General features: G+C 39.4%; 4 protein-coding genes and 1 pseudogene across 4 annotated transcripts; all 5 read left to right on the top strand.

Moving 5' to 3' along the window:
* The first annotated feature begins 65 nt into the window (after window positions 1–65).
* On the top strand, window positions 66–1,695 carry LOC115566247 (olfactory receptor 2A14-like). The gene has a single exon (XM_030392036.1). The coding sequence runs from the start codon at window positions 681–683 to the stop codon at window positions 1,596–1,598; it is 918 nt and encodes a 305-aa protein (XP_030247896.1). The 5' UTR covers window positions 66–680; the 3' UTR covers window positions 1,599–1,695.
* An 804-nt stretch (window positions 1,696–2,499) lies between these two features.
* LOC115570939 (olfactory receptor 142-like) lies at window positions 2,500–3,628 on the top strand. The gene is given in 2 exon segments (XM_030399774.1): window positions 2,500–3,133; window positions 3,136–3,628. Coding segments are annotated over 2 exon segments (936 nt in total). The 3' UTR covers window positions 3,438–3,628.
* Window positions 3,629–13,749: 10,121 nt separating this feature from the next.
* LOC115570932 (olfactory receptor 10A6-like) lies at window positions 13,750–14,721 on the top strand. The gene has a single exon (XM_030399762.1). The coding sequence runs from the start codon at window positions 13,774–13,776 to the stop codon at window positions 14,719–14,721; it is 948 nt and encodes a 315-aa protein (XP_030255622.1). The 5' UTR covers window positions 13,750–13,773.
* Window positions 14,722–15,193: 472 nt separating this feature from the next.
* Window positions 15,194–16,533, top strand: LOC115566254 (olfactory receptor 142-like). Its single transcript, XM_030392049.1, has one exon. The coding sequence runs from the start codon at window positions 15,503–15,505 to the stop codon at window positions 16,418–16,420; it is 918 nt and encodes a 305-aa protein (XP_030247909.1). The 5' UTR covers window positions 15,194–15,502; the 3' UTR covers window positions 16,421–16,533.
* Window positions 16,534–17,321: 788 nt separating this feature from the next.
* LOC115566234 (olfactory receptor 142-like) lies at window positions 17,322–18,341 on the top strand (annotated as a pseudogene).
* The last annotated feature ends 621 nt before the right edge of the window (window positions 18,342–18,962 follow it).

Here is an 18,962-nt window from a genome sequence, read left to right as displayed (position 1 = left end):
AGTACAGCTGAAGACATGACAGGAAACAGGGGGAGTGACACGCAGCAAAGGGACCCGGGCCGGGAGTTGATCCCAGGTCCGCTGCAGAGCCTCGGCACACGGGGCGCGTGCTCCACCAACTGAGCTAAACGGCGCCCAACCAGCTCTGGAATTTAAATCAGCCCCAGAGCTGGTGATTCAATTCGCCTCTGCCAGAATGCAGTCTGGTCTCTCTACTTCCATCACTATGTGGTTTGGCTCGGCCACCAAACAGGACAGGAACAGACTACAACAGACCATCAGGACTGCAGAGAAAATCTGTCACGTCAACCTGTCCCCCATTCAGGACTTACACATATCATTTTTAGATGACTGTTTCAGGATGATTGACTTTATAGTAACATCATGCAATATTGGGTAACATTAGTCTGTTTATTGAATAGTCTGAGTTTGAATTCAACTGTTTGAGCAGTAAAAAGTAAAACGGGGCGAGTGCCACATTACACACCACGTTCAGTTGGTGATTTTTGGAGGGGTCATTGATTGTGTCAGCTGATAGACTAGTATGGGCTCTGGTGATGAGGTGGGACTGACCTGCTGTGCTTCCTGTTCTGTGAAGCTATAAAGCGTCAGACGTAGCTGCAGCTGACAGAAGTGACTGCAGCAGGTGACGAGATCATGTTTCATTTACAGATTTCAGAATGGTGTTAAATTCAACTGTATCTAATTTTATTCTGGGAGGCTATCTGCAGGTTGGAAACTTAAGATACTTATACTTTATGCTAACTGCATTCCTTTACATTGTTATGGTTGTTTTAAACACATCTCTCATCGTGGTTATCTGTATGAACAGGAGCTTACATGAACCTATGTACATGTTCCTGTGCAGTCTGTTTGTAAATGAACTGTATGGTAGTTCAGGGTTTTTTCCGTTCCTTCTGACTCAGATTCTCTCTGACATTCACACTGTTTCTGCTTCTCTTTGTTACCTGCAGATTTTCTGTTTGTATTCTTACAGCAATGTAGAATTTGCCACTTTTGCCGTCATGTCTTATGACAGATATCTTGCTATCTGTTGTCCTCTGCAGTATCACATACGTATGACATGTAACAAGGCAGTTATCTTTATTGTTGCATTATGGTTGTTCTCTTTCATGATATTCTTTATCACTTTATCCTTAAACATCCGTTTGTCACTGTGTGGAAACATCATGAACAGTTTGTACTGTCAGAATTACCTTGTTGTTAAGTTGGCATGTTCTGACACCAAAGTGAACAACATCTATGGAATTTTTGCAACTGCTCTCTTCTTCTTAGTCACTCTGTTTCCAATTCTGTTTTCTTATATAAAAATTCTCAAAATTTGTTTTTCTGGTTCCAGACAGACCAGACAAAAAGCTTTCGGTACCTGCACACCTCACCTTGTGTCTATTCTGAATTTTACTTTTGGTTGCTGCTGTCAAATAGTTCAGAGTAGATTTGATATGACCAGTGTACCCAGAGTGCTGCAAATCATTCTTGCTCTTTACTTTCTCATCTTACAACCACTTTTGAATCCTGTCATGTATGGACTACAAATGTCCAACATCCGAAAAATATATACACACCTGTTATGTTAATCATTGTAACCAGGCAACATGTTATTTTTAAGATTATTTATAAGATTGACAGTCTTTCTTTCACTCTTAATATGGAGAGTGGTGAATTGAGACAATGTTCCACTAAAATGTAATGCAACAAAGAATAAACAATGTTTAAAAGTAACATAGAATGTTTACACCGAGATGTATTCACACATACGGAATGACAGGCCCTCTGACTGAACTGGCTAGAATATGTTTGAGGCTGCAGCTACAGACCACAGCCCTAAGCCTTCAATGAGAAAAACTCTGGGTTTTTTTCATTCTGGGAAGAGAAATACCTTTAATTCCAGATCAGTTAACGTGGTTACTGACTCTGTGACCTTAACATTCACACTAGCAGGTTTTCCTCAACAGTCTCACAAGTTTCTCTCTGACGCTTCCCCTCCTGCTGAGTCCGAAGCAGCTGTCTGACAAACCATTTAATTTCCTCATTCATGCAGTCCATATCCAAGCTCATATCAGAAGAAATTTATTTCCAGAATTATTTCTTTATAAACATCGAAATCCTCTTTAGACATTAGTCTATTATTGATTTACAAAGTATTTTGTGAAAGTGCCAATAATCTGACCTACAATATTGTCATAGTATCAAGATTGATCTTTTGGTCAAACATATTGTGATATTTGATTTTGGTGCTTAGTTTGAGGCCATTTAAAAATATCTATATATATTGTTTATGACGATACGACCTAAAAATATTGCGATATTCATATAATCCATGTGTCAGCTGATAGACTAGTATGGGCTCTGGTGATGAGGTGGGACTGACCTGCTGTGCTTCCTGTTCTGTGAAGCTATAAAGCGTCAGACGTAGCTGCAGCTGACAGAAGTGACTGCAGCAGGTGACGAGATCATGTTTCATTTACAAATGTAATAATGGTGGTACATTCAAATGTATCAACTGTATCTAATTTTATTCTGGGAGGCTATCTGCAGGTTGGAAACTTAAGATACTTATACTTTATGCTAACTGCATTCCTTTACATTGTTATGGTTGTTTTAAACACATCTCTCATTGTGGTTATCTGTATGAACAGGAGCTTACATGAACCTATGTACATGTTCCTGTGCAGTCTGTTTGTAAATGAACTGTATGGTAGTTCAGGGTTGTTTCCGTTCCTTCTGACTCAGATTCTCTCTGACATTCACACTGTTTCTGCTTCTCTTTGTTACCTGCAGATTTTTTGTTTGTATACATATGGCAATGTAGAATTTTATAATTTAGCTGTCATGTCTTATGACAGATATCTTGCTATCTGTTGTCCTCTACAATATCACACACGTATGACATGTAACAAGGCAGTTATCTTTATTGTTGCATTATGGTTGTACTCTTTTGGAAAATTCTTAATCACTTTATCCTTAAACCTCCATATGCCACTGTGTGGAAATATCATTAACAGTTTGTACTGTCAGAATTACCTTGTTGTTAAGTTGGCATGTTCTGACACCAAAGTGAACAACATCTATGGGCTTTTTTCCACCACCGTCTCCATTGTGTCCCTCTGCTTCCAATTCTATTTTCTTACATGAAGATTCTCAAAATTTGTTTTTCTGGTTCCAAACAGACCAGACAAAAAGCTGTCAGTACCTGCACACCTCACCTTGTGTCTATTCTGAATTTTACTTGTGGTGGCTGCTTTCAAATAGTTCAGAGTAGACTTGATATGACCAGTGTACCCAGAGTGCTGCAAATTATTCTGTCTCTCTATTTTATGATACTTCAACCACTTTTGAATCCTGTCATGTATGGAATGGAAATGTCAAAAATACGAAATGTGTTTCTAAAATTCTCTGGTGTTATAAATGGGTGAATGGTCATATATTTAATTTTGACATGAAGAAGTAGCAGATAAACATACACATTTGTCTTACATTGAAATATTTGCCTTTTCTCGAAAACCTCCCAAATGCAAACATTCCCCACAATGTCTAACCGTCACTGGATAATAAGCAGAGTGGTGTTCTGACATAAATAATTACTTTCTTAGTAATTTATTTGAATAGAAAATGGAAACCGTTAACCCAGGATTCATGAGGAATTTGTGAATTTTCGAAACTGCATTGTATCTGATCAATTCTAAAACAACAAGACAGCACAAGTTTGCAAAATGAGTTTTGTCTGTGATAGTACTGCTGTCAGGGCTCATAGTGTTAATATGAGGCTTAAACTGGCTCTAATTACAAGACTCACTTTGTTTATACACTGCTCCAAAAAATTTTAAGTACACTTTGAAAACACATCAGATCTCACTGTGAAAAAAAAAAAATTCTGTTGGATATCTATACAAATATGGACAGGACAATGTCTCAGGAACGAAAGGAACATCTTTTAATGGAAATAAAAGTTTTTAGCCTGCAGAGGGCTTAATTGTATAGACACCCCGAAAATCAAAGTGACGTAATGATGTGGCAGGCTTGTCCATTTTGCCAAAATTTAATTTCTGCAACTCAAAATGCTTCTCAGTATCTTGTGTGGCCCCCACGTGCTTGTATGCATGCTCAACAACATGCTCGTAATGAGACGACAGATGGTGTCTTGTGGGATGTCCTCCCAGATCTGTGTAAGGGCATCCTGAGCTCCTGTAACGTCTGAGGAGCAACCTGGTGATGCCTGATGGACTTCTCCAGACTCTTTCACATCCACCACAGGTGCTCAGGGTGAACCTGCTCTCTTCTGTGAAAGTACAGGGCACCAGTGGCGGACTGGCCAATTCTGGTGATCTCTAGCAAATGCCAATCGAGCTCAACAGTGCTTGGCGGTGAGCACAGGGCCCACTACAGGACGACGCGCCCTCAGGCCACCCTCACGAAGTCTGTTTCTGACTGTTTGGGCAGAGACATTCACACCAGTGGCCTGCTGGAGGTCATTCTGTTAGGGCATGGGCAGTGCTCAACCTGTTCCTCCTTGAACAAAGGAGCAAATATCAGTCCTGCTGATGGCTTGAGGACCTTCTCCGGCCCTGTCCAGCTCTCCTAGAGTAACTGCCTGTCTCCTGAAATCTCCTCCATGTTCTGGAGAGGGTGCTAGAAGACACATTAAATCTCCTTGCTACGGCACATGTGGATGTGCCATCCTGGAGGAGTTGGACGACCTGTGCACCTTCTGTAGGGTTAAAGAATCGCCTCATACTGCCAGTAGTGATAATGACTCTGGCCAAAACCAGCACTAGTGGAAAACCAGGCAAAAAAGATCAAGAGGAAGAAACTTGAAATTACCTCCACATGCAAAACCAGTCCTGTTTTGGGGGTTTTCTCATTGTTGCCACTCTAGTGCCCCTGTTGTTAATTCCATCAACACCAATAATGTTATTTGCAAGATATGTCCCTCAGTGGTTTAGAGTTAACATACTGAGTTTTAACACAACAAATGTTATTAGACCTATGGAAGATTAAATGTAATCTAGTTTTTCTCAGCCTTTGTTACGCTCATCTACGCATAAATTACATGTAAGGAACTGACATGGATAGGGTAACCCAGACCAGGTAAAGGTTTGGCCGATAGCTGGGAAACAAATTTCGTGGCTCCAGCTTGGGCTGGGGAAAAAATTAAGGGAACAATTTAATCACACGTCAGATGTCGATGAAAGATGTCGCAACAGTTAATATAAACCAATCATCAAAGCATTGTGGGATGGATTCAAAATCACACCGAAAATCACAGTCCAATTCTTAGACTGATCTGTTGGGACCCTCACCACATGGTTCTGACAACAGAGCTCGGCGTGTAGACCAAACCCTAAATTCAGCCTCCTTGACATAACAAAGCCTAGTAAGAAAAGGAAAGTACACCAACCCTAAACCGCGCACTTTGTCCAGTTTTCTTTGCCTACGTCGACTCAACTGTTTGAACAGCCACCACAGGATGCTGCAACAACTTTGGAGTTCAGGATTAAAGAAGACATGCACTACAAGCTTAATTAGTCTCAGGGCAGATACTAGAAACTAGCGTGTATTGTATGCTTTTCCGCTACATTATTTTTGAGTTTATGGACAGCGACTCCTTTTTTGATGAGTTTAACACTGTAAAACACTGTTTATTAAAGCGATATTATCGGCCGCTATTGGGCATTTTCCGAACTATTGGTATCTGCATTTATAATGGCCGATAAATTCATATTTAAAAAATAAAATAAAAATGGATGAAACACCCTTCAACCATGTTATGAGTGTTGGCATTACATAGTTTGTCCTCCAGAGGACACTCGACAACGCCCCTGTTGGCAACACTCATGTTTAGAACGCTACAAACTCTACAACCAGCTGATCCAGAGTTGGGCAGAGCAAACCAGTTATCCACGTCTGAGATCATCGGTGAAGTGTGTTCATGGTAAGTTGGCAACTGTCACGAGAAATCCATTGCTTGAATAACACATAAAAGAACATCCCCATCAGTTCTCTTAACTTAAATAAGCATGACAAAATGTGTGACTGCCACAGGGTGTCCGCGGGGTCGTAAAAGGTATTAAAAGGTAGTAATTGAAATTAGCCAAAATTAAGGCCATTAAAAAGTATTAAAAAGTAATAAACGTCATCTGACGAGGTATTACATTTTCGAACCACAATCCAACTATTAGTTTTTTTTCCATTTGTGGTAAGTGCAGGCCTATCTCCTAGAAATCGGGTGAATTTATTTATATAAATTATATGTGCGAGTAGGACCTGAGAGGTATCGATGATGTAACGTCAGAAAGTGTGAAGCGGTAAAACTATTTGCGTCTCCAGGGCTCCAGACTGCGACCAATTGGTGGCATCTTGCGACCAAAGTGAATCAAAGCATCTGTAATCTGGACTGACAGGTGACAGGCCAATGTGTGTTAGATGGGCAGGGAATGGCACTGTAAGTGGCTACTGTGTGGAGGGGAGGGTCCGAAAAAAATTTCCGAGCCCAGAACGAGAAGGTTTCACTTTCAGCGAACAATGGCGGAACGAACTCCGCTATTCCACCAGATACGTGTCCGCTGCGTGGCGGAGCTGAGCTGGTTTTTCACTTTAGATAATGTCTTAACTTCCACCAGGTCCGCTGCACTGCGTATCTACTCCGGAGGGCTCCGGCAGTCCGGGGCAGATACGCAGGACTTATATTTTGGCGAATGCCAGAGCAGGACGCAGCAATTCAGCTGAATTTAGCACCGAGCAGACAGAAAGTCACTCACTGAAACAGCAATATAACATCCGGTTACTTTTCAAAATAAAACACCTCATGTTGACACCAGCACACAAATCTCAAAAAAGAGACTTCTAGTAATCCTTCGGCCAGGAACACTTCGTGTTGTTGTTTTTACAACACATACTGCGGCACTGCTAAACCGGATCGGAGCAGTAACGCACCGGACAGGTATCTGGTGGAATCTCTCGGCTATTTTCTCCCCGATAAGCCTAGAAATGTGCCAGAGTCAAATCCTAACTCAGAGGATGAGTCCAAGTCTGAAGACAGGAGTGTGGCGAAAAAGGGCAGAAAATAATGTTTTCACGAAGAATGAGTGCGCAAATTTGACCGGTTAAGGTCTCAGAGAGACGAAATCCATGAACCACAGATTTTGCAGTCGATACCCGCAACAAGTGGGGAACATGAAATCTCCTCGTCATGCTGGTACTACAGTTAAAACATAACACACTGGTCAAACACAGCGCTAGTCTAAGGGATAAAATATGCCGTGACCTGTACACCAATGAAAATGAAACTCCACTGTTAGTTGCATTTAGAAGGTGAGAGGCTGTTAATCAGCAGGCATGTGATTTTTCCGGATTTTTTTTTTTTTCCCAGACCGCCATTAACCACCAATAGGTTTTAGCAGACCAGGTGTTTATTTGGGACAGGTGTTTAATTCCCTCCTCTCAAAAATCCGGGATGAAAATGTCACAAACTTCTCCAGCTTCTCTGTTTAGTTTAGTTTATTAGTTTATTATATCGAAGACAATCCCAATTAATTAACTGCATCAACAACAGTAAAAAGGGGCAGCTTTAGCCAACATGGCTAATATCCTGCTGTAGTCCCCGGCCAGATGACAATAGGCACCCTAAAAAACAAAACAAAAAAACAAAAACAATATATTACAGCACACTGATTAAAAAGAGAGCATTAGGACAGCTAGGATACAAGATAAATCAATGATGATAAGATAAGATAAGATAAGATAAGATAAGATAAGATAAGATAAGATAAGAGAAAACAGTGAAACATCAGTACAATCATGCAAAGACAACACATAATCAAAGCATACAGAATCTGTGAATTTTCTGGCATCCTGCTGGGCAATAGTTGTCTTCTGCGAGTGAAGTTGGTGCGGCGGAGGAAACGATTCAGCCGACCAGCACTCGCTGCAAACTCCTCATCTCTGCTGTCACTCACGGTGGCATACTTTTGTTTCTCCATCGCCCTGATCATTTTGCGGGACACTCTCTCGTGGCGTGCCTGTTTGCTGATAACTAATTCCCGCATGTTTATCTGAAGCTCCTCGCCAGCCGTCTTCCTCCCTCCAGCAGGCAGCCTGGTCCTGTTGCTGTCCTCCTCAGACAGACGCTGAGGCTCAGTTTTATTTTTTTGCCAATCTCTCCCTCTCTTGGGGTTGACAGAGAAACATCTAGCGGCTGCTTCTCCCGAGTTTTCCTCTGCATATTTTAAGACAGAAAGTTTGCTGCACTTGAGTCATGGCGATCATCAGTCTGATGACTGACAGAAAGCAGCGCGATACGTGCAGCGTCAGGGGACCACATTAACAATATATCGTTATGGTATCTATATCTAGATATGAACATTCAAGATATTCATATCGAAAAAGCAACGATATAGATTACCCCACTTGCCCTGCACGTACAGCTCTGGCAGTCACAACAAACATCCTTTTTACGATTGCCCTTGAATGCACCGCTAAGGCCAGCCAACCACAAAGCTTATTTCATGCTTGCTGTGGATCAACAGCTGAAGCCAACCAATGACAAACATACGAGGGCGGGAGTGAGGGAGACGGAGACTGAGACGCACACACAACTTGGCGACTTTCTAGCTAGTTTAGCGACTTTTCAGACCCTCTTAGTGACTTTATTTCTAAAAAGCGACTAGCAACAAATTTAGCGACTTATTCAGATCATCAGGGGAAAGGCGAGAGATATATTATATTGTAATTCTCCTGCTGCTCAGAGTCACCGCAGTCTGCGGCTCCCCTGCAGCAGCGCCGGCTCTCTGTCCTCCCGAGCGGCTGCAGGCGGCAGGTGTATATGTGTGGGAGCTGGCTGGGGCAGCAGGAGCGGACGCTGCAGCCGCTCGCTCTGTGGATTTGAGACCGTATAGCTGCCGTCTACTCTGTTTTGATCCGTTAATTCTCTGACTTCTTAGTCTTTCTAAATTCCACCGGTACTTTACCAGCGATAACCTGAAGCTGCTGAGTCTAGATCTTCACTCTCACTCTTTCTCTCCAGATTAGGATGTCATTGTTCATCTTGTAAAAATGCACATAGTTCGTTTGTTCTTCTCCCTCCCTTTACTGTTGTTACTTCAAATATATTTGTCTCTGTAGTGAGTTTGTGATTATTTGGTAAAGATTTCTCTATCAACCATTTGTATATGGCTTAAAATAATCTCTTTATTTTTCTGGAAAATGCTTGGTTTGCACCGAACCCGTAGTCATATCGTATCGTATCGATATCGAGATATCTGGCATGAATATCGAGATATGAAATTTTGTCCATATCGTTCAGCCCTAGACCACATGATGTTTTATCATGTTTTTATGTGTTTACAGCTGCTAATGTATGTAACGCTGTTACTGTGATGACACATGACAGTTAAATATTGAATCTGTCTATAATAACCACATCCTGACATGTAACTGTGATTTTTGATAATCTAAGTACTAATAATAACAATCATGACAAAAAATTAGCAAAGACTGCAGATCAAGATAAGGAGCTGCAACTGGCAGTGAGCTGCTCTCTTTTCTGTTAGCAGTGAAGTGATGTACTCCATGACAGAACATTATAAAATATGATAATGTATAAAATAACATTTAATGGTAAAAAAAAGTACAGTTGTAGTAGACTTCTATTATAAATATACAGCATAAATATAGTTTATTATTATTATTATTATTATTATTATTATTATTATTATTATTATTATTATTATTATTATTATTATTATTATTATTATTATTATCATTATCATCATTTTTATTACGACTAGGCCCACTATTTTTCTGCATATTCTTGACTTTGAATGGGAGCTGCTGTAAAGCATTTCTGTCCCCCCCCCCCACTACGGGTCCGTATAATTTCCTGCTTTTTTATCTTTGTCCAATCACATCCCTGATCAGTGCACTGAGGAAGCCGAATTAATATATCGTGTTGGTATTAAAAAATATTGTGAAGGTATTAAAAAAAAGGTATTAAAAGGTGTTAAATTCAACTTAAGAATTGCTGTATATACCCTGTACCATGTCCAGTTTTGCTGCTGTTACATGTAAGCCGAGAGTGAAACGGAATTAGCATGTAATCATGTTCAATGTTTCAGTATAGTTGACTGACTGTCAAGAGTTATACCGACAATGTGACTGAAGATGTATTTCTTTAATAGCGTGACAGTGATAGCAATGAGACCTATCTTCTCCCCGGCCCATTATTTTGAAAAAGTATGTTTTACAATCATTTGCAGTAGCATATGACATTAGCCATTGCTAAATTATGGCTTATCATAGACTTACTCAAGCTAACCACAAAGCTAGCTAATGCCATGGCTATCAGTGGAATACCACTAACATTAATGAGCTTGAAAACCACAACAAACTTATTTTGCCGAAATAGAGTAATGATTACCGTATTTAAAACTAGCATATCTGTAGTTACAGTCTGTACATTGTAAAACGTAAGTTAGGCATGCGAGGAGTGAACATTTAGACATGAGAAAAAAGTATCAAACATAGCTTGTGTATAAAATATAGCTTTTCTTTTACACGTGTGTAAAATCCAACGACACAAGTGTGCGTTGCTGACTGTCATTAAGCCGCAGCATGTACAACTCACATAATGGATTAAGTGCATCACTAAGTAGTAGATTTTAGAAGGCAGGCAGTAAACGATGATTGAAAATGGTTTGTTGTAGCTTGACAGATAATAATAATAATAATAGTAGTAATAGTTGCGGCTGTAGCAGCAGTAATTTTTGTTTTCATATTGTATGTCTCACCTGGCTTGTTAGGGTCCGGGCAGCTAAGCTGCCAGGACACTATTGTATTCCTAGGAATTCTTTCTTCTTTCTTCTGAGGAAGTCATACTTCCCAAGGGCGAAAACTCACCAAACTTCACAGAAATGTCCGGCCCCATGCCAGATTTACTTAATTCCAAGGACATGTCAGTATTCCTCCTGGGGGGGGGGCCACAAGAAGCGTTTAAATTTTAAAAACTTACAAAATACCTACAAAATCACCAGTATATGCTACAGTTTTGAAACTTTCACCAAACTGTAGCCCCAGTACTGCTGAGAACTGAATTTTGAGAACATTTTGAATTCTGCTCTCATGGGAACAACTGGAGTCAATGTAAGAGTGGCATTTTTAAACATCAGATTTTCTCTTATGAAGCAAACACTTAGAGTTAAAAACAAATCACCAACATTTCCATGCTGTCAAGATGCAACTTATGTATTCTGACATTTTTACCATTTTTTAAATCTGCCTTGACAACAGCTGCCCGGGCAGTGACTCCCTGTGTCGACAATTCCAGCCAATTAGCTCAGTGAGTTAGGAGCTGGCTCTTGGTGTCGGGGGTTGTGGGTTCGGAGACCCAGCAAGGGTGTTGATGATAATGATGACAGATCAAAACGTCAGATGTCCTCAACATGAGACACAAGACAATTGTCCTGATGGTGTAATCACAGCAAGCATCTAAATTAAATAAAAACAAATGGCTTGGACCGGACCATGGGTGAAAGCTAACCAAATTTTGCACAAAGGTCCAGTCTCATGCCAGATACCTCAGCTGTAAACCCAAGCCAGTAGTCCTGATGGTGGCGCTACAGCAAGCATCTAAAGTTCAAAACATTGAAAATTCATAACAAATCAACCCGCTAGAACTTCACACCTTCATCAAACTGCAGCCCCAATACTAAAGAAACTTTTGTACATTTAAACTTATTAAAAATTATGAAGTCCATCACTCTGTTTTTTTAAAAACTGTAAAACTTATAAAAACCTATCTCCTCCCACAATTTTTGCCCACAGTGCATGAAAATGTTTGACTGTGAACACTACTGTAAACATATACCTGCAAATTGATAAATAAATCTTCAATGTTAATGAAAAAATTGAACATTTTTTAGAGTCATGGTAGATGATGTTTGACAAATATCAGAATTTTACCTAAAAAACTGATTTTTTGAGAACATTTTGAATTCTGCTGTCATGTGAATAATTGCAGTCAATGCAAGCAGCATTTTTAAACATCAGTTATTCACTTATGGAGCAAATCAATCATTTTTAAAAACAAATTACCAACATCTCCATGCTGCAATATGTGTATTTTCATATTTTTGTCTTGAAAACTGAATTTTTTACAGTGGTTTCAAATCTGCCTACACAACAGTGAATGGCTTACTCAATTTGTTAAGCCACTGTTGTATTCCCACTTGCCAATTAGCTCAGAGTGATAGATGACAGTCTTTGGTTCCAGAAGTTGTGAGTTCAAGCCTCAAGTGGTCCAAAATGAACATTGTTGTCAACTGTCTTGTCTTCCTATTCTCCTGTTTGTTGCTCAGAATTGCCTAAATTTGCCAAAAATGGCGCGCAGGTGGTGGAGTGGGTAGAGCGCATGCCATAGACGCAGCCGACCCCGGTTCGATTCCGGCCGGAGGTCCTTTGCTGCATGTCACATCCCCCTCTCTCTCCCATATTTTCTATCTGTCTACTGCTTAATAAAGGTGTCTATGCCAAAAAAATCTTAAAAAAAAAAAAATCTTAAAAAAAAAAAAGAAATTGCCAAAAATAGCCCAGACCCGACCCATCGCTGCACAGCAGCTATAATTTACTTTATATTTTGACAGACGGCAATTGGTGGACGTAGTCAACTATGGGACCCAAAAGGCTCATCAGGTACAGTCACATGCAACATCTGTACAGCCTCTGTGAGCCAGGGATCTGGCAGCCTGAAATTTAAAAATACATCCAACTTGTGGGCACACCTTCAATGAAAACACAAAGACATCTATGAGAAGGTGCAAAAAGATGCACAGCCTCAAATTCCAACCACATCATTGACACAGCCAACCCTCAAACAAGTGCTAGAGAAAACCACACGATGGACTAAATGATCCAAGAACTGAAGAAATGGACCAACTCCTGATGGAAATGCTAGCCACAGACATCCTTCCTTTTGCAGTTGTTTAGGGTGCAGGGTTTAAAAAGGTTATGGCCGAGGTAGGGCCCAGACACCCATTAAAAACAGAAATTATTCTGCACAAAGAAGATGGACGAGATTTATGCAAAATAAAGAATCTGCCTTCAGACGAAATTGCAGGAAACAGCATTTCTTTTACGACTAACTGTTGGTCAGGTTCAAATGAAGCACTTATAGGCTTGACTGCTCATTTCATTGAGAATAATTGTGTGTATAAGAGAGAGAGAGATCCCCAATTTTAACATCATAAGATGACTCATGACATTTTTCAGAAAGAGATCCAATTCTCCTCATCAATTGCTTGTAGTTTTTGCTGCTAGACATGTCAGAAGTGAGGTGGGACTACTTTGTTAGTAACCTGATGTCATGCAGAGGTATAAAGCAGCTGATAATGATGCAGCCTCTCAGTAGTTACTGTAGCAGTTTGCAACTGTCTGTAAAAAATGTTGAGCTGTGTGTAAAGTGAATGTTTCGATATAAAGAAATCTGTTTGAATATATTTAATAATGATATTTATAATTCAGTGAATGTGGGGAGTAAATGGTAAGTTTATGCTGCTTGTCGTTATTTTTGTTAGGCTTGATCATGTTTAAAGGCCAGTGAAGCAGCGTTGTTGGTGTAAAGCTCAGCAGATATGGAGAGAATGCCTGTGTTATTTAGAACAATGTCTGCAATTGAAATAAATAATTAATCTTGATTTAAAAACTCTATAAGCAAACCTTTTTACAAATGTGCTTACTGTTTTGTTATCGAAAACAAGAACGATGGTAAATTCAACTTTATCTTATTTCATTCTTAGCACATACATACATGTAGGAACATTGAGATACCTGTATTTTACATTAACAGCTTTGCTTTACATTGGTATTGTGTTTGTTAACATTTCCCTCATCGTGGTTATCTGTATGAACAGGAGCTTACATGAACCTATGTACATGTTCCTGTGCAGTCTGTTTGTAAATGAACTGTATGGTAGTTCAGGGTTGTTTCCGTTCCTTCTGACTCAGATTCTCTCTGACATTCACACTGTTTCTGCTTCTCTTTGTTACCTGCAGGTTTTCTGTGTGTACACTTATGGCAATGTAGAATTTACCAATTTAGCTGTCATGTCTTATGACAGATATCTTGCTATCTGCTGTCCTCTGCAGTATAACACACATATGACGTTTAACAAGGTGGGGATATTTATTGCTTCAATATGGTTGTACTCTTTTGTGAAATTCTTAATTACTTTATCCTTAAACATCCGTTTGCCGCTCTGTGGAAACATCATAAACAGTTTGTATTGTCATAACTATCTTATTGTAAAGTTGGCATGTTCTGACATTGAAGTCAATAACATTTATGGAATTTTTGGTGTTATTCTCACCATCTTAGTCCCTCTGCTTCCAATTCTTTTTTCTTACGTGAAAATTTTTTATGTTTGCTTTTCTGGTTCCAAACAGACCAGACAAAAAGCTGTCAGTACCTGCACACCTCACCTCGCTTCCCTCTTAAACTTTTCTTTTGGTTGCTGCTTTGAAATACTGCAGAGTAGATTTGATGTGAGTGGTGTTCCCAGTGTGCTGCGGATCATTCTGTCTCTGTACTTTCTCATCATACAGCCACTTTTGAATCCTGTCATGTATGGATTGCAAATGTCAAAAATAAGGAAAGCATGTAAACAACTGTTCTGTTCTAAAATGTTGACTGGTCACAGAAATACTGTGTAGGTGCAATAAAAAGGTGTCAGTACAATATTTCTAATGTCTGGTCCTAGTTGGAGTGTTGAAGGCTGCGGCTCCAGACCAGGATGACATATTATGTCCATTTTTGGAAGGACATGTTTGTGAACTAAAACCTTCTGCATCTGCACATATAACAACAATAAATTGTCATCTACAGCTAAACTCATTTTAGGCCAAGGAGGAAGCCTAGAGGTGGGTACAGAATCCTATACAACCAGCGAGAAACACGGACTTGAATAGCAAAGAGGAGCTCCACTGAAAAGTTCAGAAACAAATCTGCATCAGTGTGGAGACACATACAGTAACAGGAAAAGATTATATCGTATTATTGGTTTCCTGTAATTTGTCAATTACAGGAAATCCTCCCCCAACACTGTTGAAAACGACTGTCAACTGCCGACAACCTGTTTGAATGCAGGTTTAATAAGCCAACACTCACATCCCCTGACCTGCTGCCACTAACACATGAAACAACAATCTCCACCTCCTCAGCCCTCCACACTGACCCCCCATCTGCAGCCAGAGCATTAATCAATACAGTAAAAAGTAAAACGGGGCGAGTGCCACATTACACACCACGTTCAGTTGGTGATTTTTGGAGGGGTCATTGATTGTGTCAGCTGATAGACTAGTATGGGCTCTGGTGATGAGGTGGGACTGACCTGCTGTGCTTCCTGTTCTGTGAAGCTATAAAACGTCAGACGTAGCTGCAGCTGACAGAAGTGACTGCAGCAGGTGATGAGATGTTTCATTTACAGATTTCAGAATGGTGTTAAATTCAACTGTATCTAATTTTATTCTGGGAGGCTATCTGCAGGTTGGAAACTTAAGATACTTATACTTTATGCTAACTGCATTCCTTTACATTGTTATGGTTGTTTTAAACACATCTCTCATTGTGGTTATCTGTATGAACAGGAGCTTACATGAACCTATGTACATGTTCCTGTGCAGTCTGTTTGTAAATGAACTGTATGGTAGTTCAGGGTTGTTTCCGTTCCTTCTGACTCAGATTCTCTCTGACATTCACACTGTTTCTGCTTCTCTTTGTTACCTGCAGGTTTACTGTTTGTATACATATGGTAATGTAGAGTTTGTCAATTTAGTCGTCATGTCTTATGACAGATATCTTGCTATCTGTTGTCCTCTACAATATAACACACGTATGACATGTAACAAGGCAGTGATGCTTATTGGTGTGATATGGTCGTACTCATGTGGGATATTCTTGATTAAATTATCCTTAACCATCCGTTTGCCACTTTGTAGGAACATCATAAACGGTTTGTATTGTCTGAACTACCCAGTTGTTAAGTTGGCCTGTTCTGACACCAAAGTGAACAACATCTATGGCATTGTCACAACTGCTCTCTTCTTTTTATTTACTCTGGTTCCAATTCTGTTTTCTTACTTGAAAATTCTTCACATTTGTTTTTCTGGTTCCAAACAGACCAGACAAAAAGCTGTCAGTACTTGCACACCTCACCTTGTGTCTCTAATGAATTTTGCCGTTGGTGGCTGCTTCCAAATATTTCAGAGTAGATTTGATATGACCAGTGTACCCGGTGTGCTGCAAATCATTCTTGCTCTGTATTTTGTAATCATTCAGCCACTCTTGAATCCTGTCATGTATGGACTACAAATGTCCAACATCCGAAAAATATATACACACCTGTTATGTTAATCATTGTAACCAGGCAACATGTTATTTTTAAGATTATTTATAAGATTGACAGTCTTTCTTTCACTCTTAATATGGAGAGTGGTGAATTGAGACAATGTTCCACTAAAATGTAATGCAACAAAGAATAAACAATGTTTAAAAGTAACATAGAATGTTTACACCGAGATGTATTCACACATACGGAATGACAGGCCCTCTGACTGAACTGGCTAGAATATGTTTGAGGCTGCAGCTACAGACCACAGCCCTAAGCCTTCAATGAGAAAAACTCTGGGTTTTTTTCATTCTGGGAAGAGAAATACCTTTAATTCCAGATCAGTTAACGTGGTTACTGACTCTGTGACCTTAACATTCACACTAGCAGGTTTTCCTCAACAGTCTCACAAGTTTCTCTCTGACGCTTCCCCTCATGCTGAGTCTGAAGCAGCTGTCTGACAAACCATTTAATTTCCTCATTCATGGAGTCCATATCCAAGCTCATATCAGAAGAAATTTATTTCCAGAATTATTTCTTTATAAACATCGAAATCCTCTTTAGACATTAGTCTATTATTGATTTACAAAGTATTTTGTGAAAGTGCCAATAATCTGACCTACAATATTGTCATTGTATCAAGATTGATCTTTTGGTCAAACATATTGTGATATTTGATTTTGGTGCATAGTTTGAGGCCATTTAAAAATATCTATATATATTGTTTATGACGATACGACCTAAAAATATTGCGATATTCATATAATCCATGTGTCAGCTGATAGACTAGTATGGGCTCTGGTGATGAGGTGGGACTGACCTGCTGTGCTTCCTGTTCTGTGAAGCTATAAAGCGTCAGACGTAGCTGCAGCTGACAGAAGTGACTGCAGCAGGTGACGAGATCATGTTTCATTTACAAATGTAATAATGGTGGTACATTCAAATGTATCAACTTTATCTTATTTTATTCTTGGAGGCTATCTGCAGGTTGGAAACTTAAGATACTTATACTTTATGCTAACTGCATTCCTTTACATTGTTACGGTTGTTTTAAACACATCTCTTATTGTAATTATCTGTATGAACAGGAGCTTACATGAACCTATGTACATGTTCCTGTGCAGTCTGTTTGTAAATGAACTGTATGGTAGTTCAGGGTTTTTTTCCGTTCCTTCTGACTCAGATTCTCTCTGACATTCACACTGTTTCTGCTTCATTTTGTTTCCTGCAGATTTTCTGTTTGTATTCTTATGCAAATGTGGAGTTTTGTAATTTAGCTGTCATGTCTTATAACAGATATCTTGCTATCTGTTGTCCTGTACAATATCACACACGTATGACATGTAACAAGGCAGTTATCTTTATTTTTACATTATGGTTGTACTCTTTTGGAAAATTCTTAATCACTTTTTCCCTAAACCTCCATATGCCACTGTGTGGAAACATCATTAACAGTTTGTACTGTCAGAATTACCTTGTTGTTAAGTTGGCATGTTCTGACACCAAAGTGAACAACATCTATGGGCTTTTTTCCACCACTGTCTCCATTGCAGTCCCTCTGCTTCCAATTCTGTTTTCTTACATGAAGATTCTCAAAATTTGTTTTTCTGGTTCCAAACAGACCAGACAAAAAGCTGTCAGTACCTGCACACCTCACCTTGTGTCTATTCTGAATTTTACTTGTGGTGGCTGCTTTCAAATAGTTCAGAGTAGACTTGATATGACCAGTGTACCCGGTGTGCTGCAAATTATTCTGTCTCTCTATTTTATGATACTTCAACCACTTTTGAATCCTGTCATGTATGGAATGGAAATGTCAAAAATACGAAATGTGTTTCTAAAATTCTCTGGTGTTATAAATGGGTGAATGGTCATATATCTAATTTTGACATGAAGAAGTAGCAGAAAAACATACACATTGTCTTGCATCGAAATATTTGCCTTTTCTCGAAAACCTGCCAAATGCAAACATTCCCCACAATGTCTAACCGTCACTGGATAATAAGCAGAGTGGTGTTCTGACATAAATAATTACTTTTTCAATAATTAATTTGAATAAAAAATGGAAACCGTTAACCCAGGATTCATGAGGAATTTTTGAATTTTCAAAACTGCATTGTATCTGATCAATTCTAAAACAACAGCACGACATAAGACAGTTTGTAAAATGAGTTTTGTCTGTGATAGTACTGCTGTCAGAGCTCATAGTGTTAATATGAGGCTTAAACTGGCTCTAATTACAAGACTCACTCTGTTCATACAATGTTTGCAGTTTGACTCCCCAGTTTAAGAGGTTGCCTTCATTGATTGCCAGACAGGCTTGAACATCAGTGCTTCTCAAACCCAAGTGACGTGCATTAATGCTCATCCAGAATACAATCTGACCAATTCATCTGTCAGCCAAGCTTTTTCCTTGTCAGTACAGTTAATGATAGACATTGCAGCAAAGTTAATCAACAATGACCACATTACTTTATTATAACCCTGTCCTTGACAACAATCTTGTCACTTATGCTTATCACATATTTTCTATGTTCGTAAGGTGTGGCCAGCTATAGTTTGATCGTG

The sequence above is a fragment of the Sparus aurata genome, chromosome 2 (genome assembly GCF_900880675.1).
Source record: "Sparus aurata chromosome 2, fSpaAur1.1, whole genome shotgun sequence".
NCBI classification, from domain to species: Eukaryota; Metazoa; Chordata; class Actinopteri; order Spariformes; family Sparidae; genus Sparus; species Sparus aurata.
Note: the sequence above shows the minus strand (reverse complement) of the source record. Positions and strands in the feature narration are given on the sequence as shown.

Excerpts from the sequence above, each read along its gene's own strand:
- LOC115566247 (XM_030392036.1), top strand. The coding sequence starts at position 681 with ATGGTGTTAAATTCAACTGTATCTAATTTTATTCTGGGAGGCTATCTG.
- LOC115570932 (XM_030399762.1), top strand. The coding sequence starts at position 13,774 with ATGGTAAATTCAACTTTATCTTATTTCATTCTTAGCACATACATACAT.
- LOC115566254 (XM_030392049.1), top strand. The coding sequence starts at position 15,503 with ATGGTGTTAAATTCAACTGTATCTAATTTTATTCTGGGAGGCTATCTG.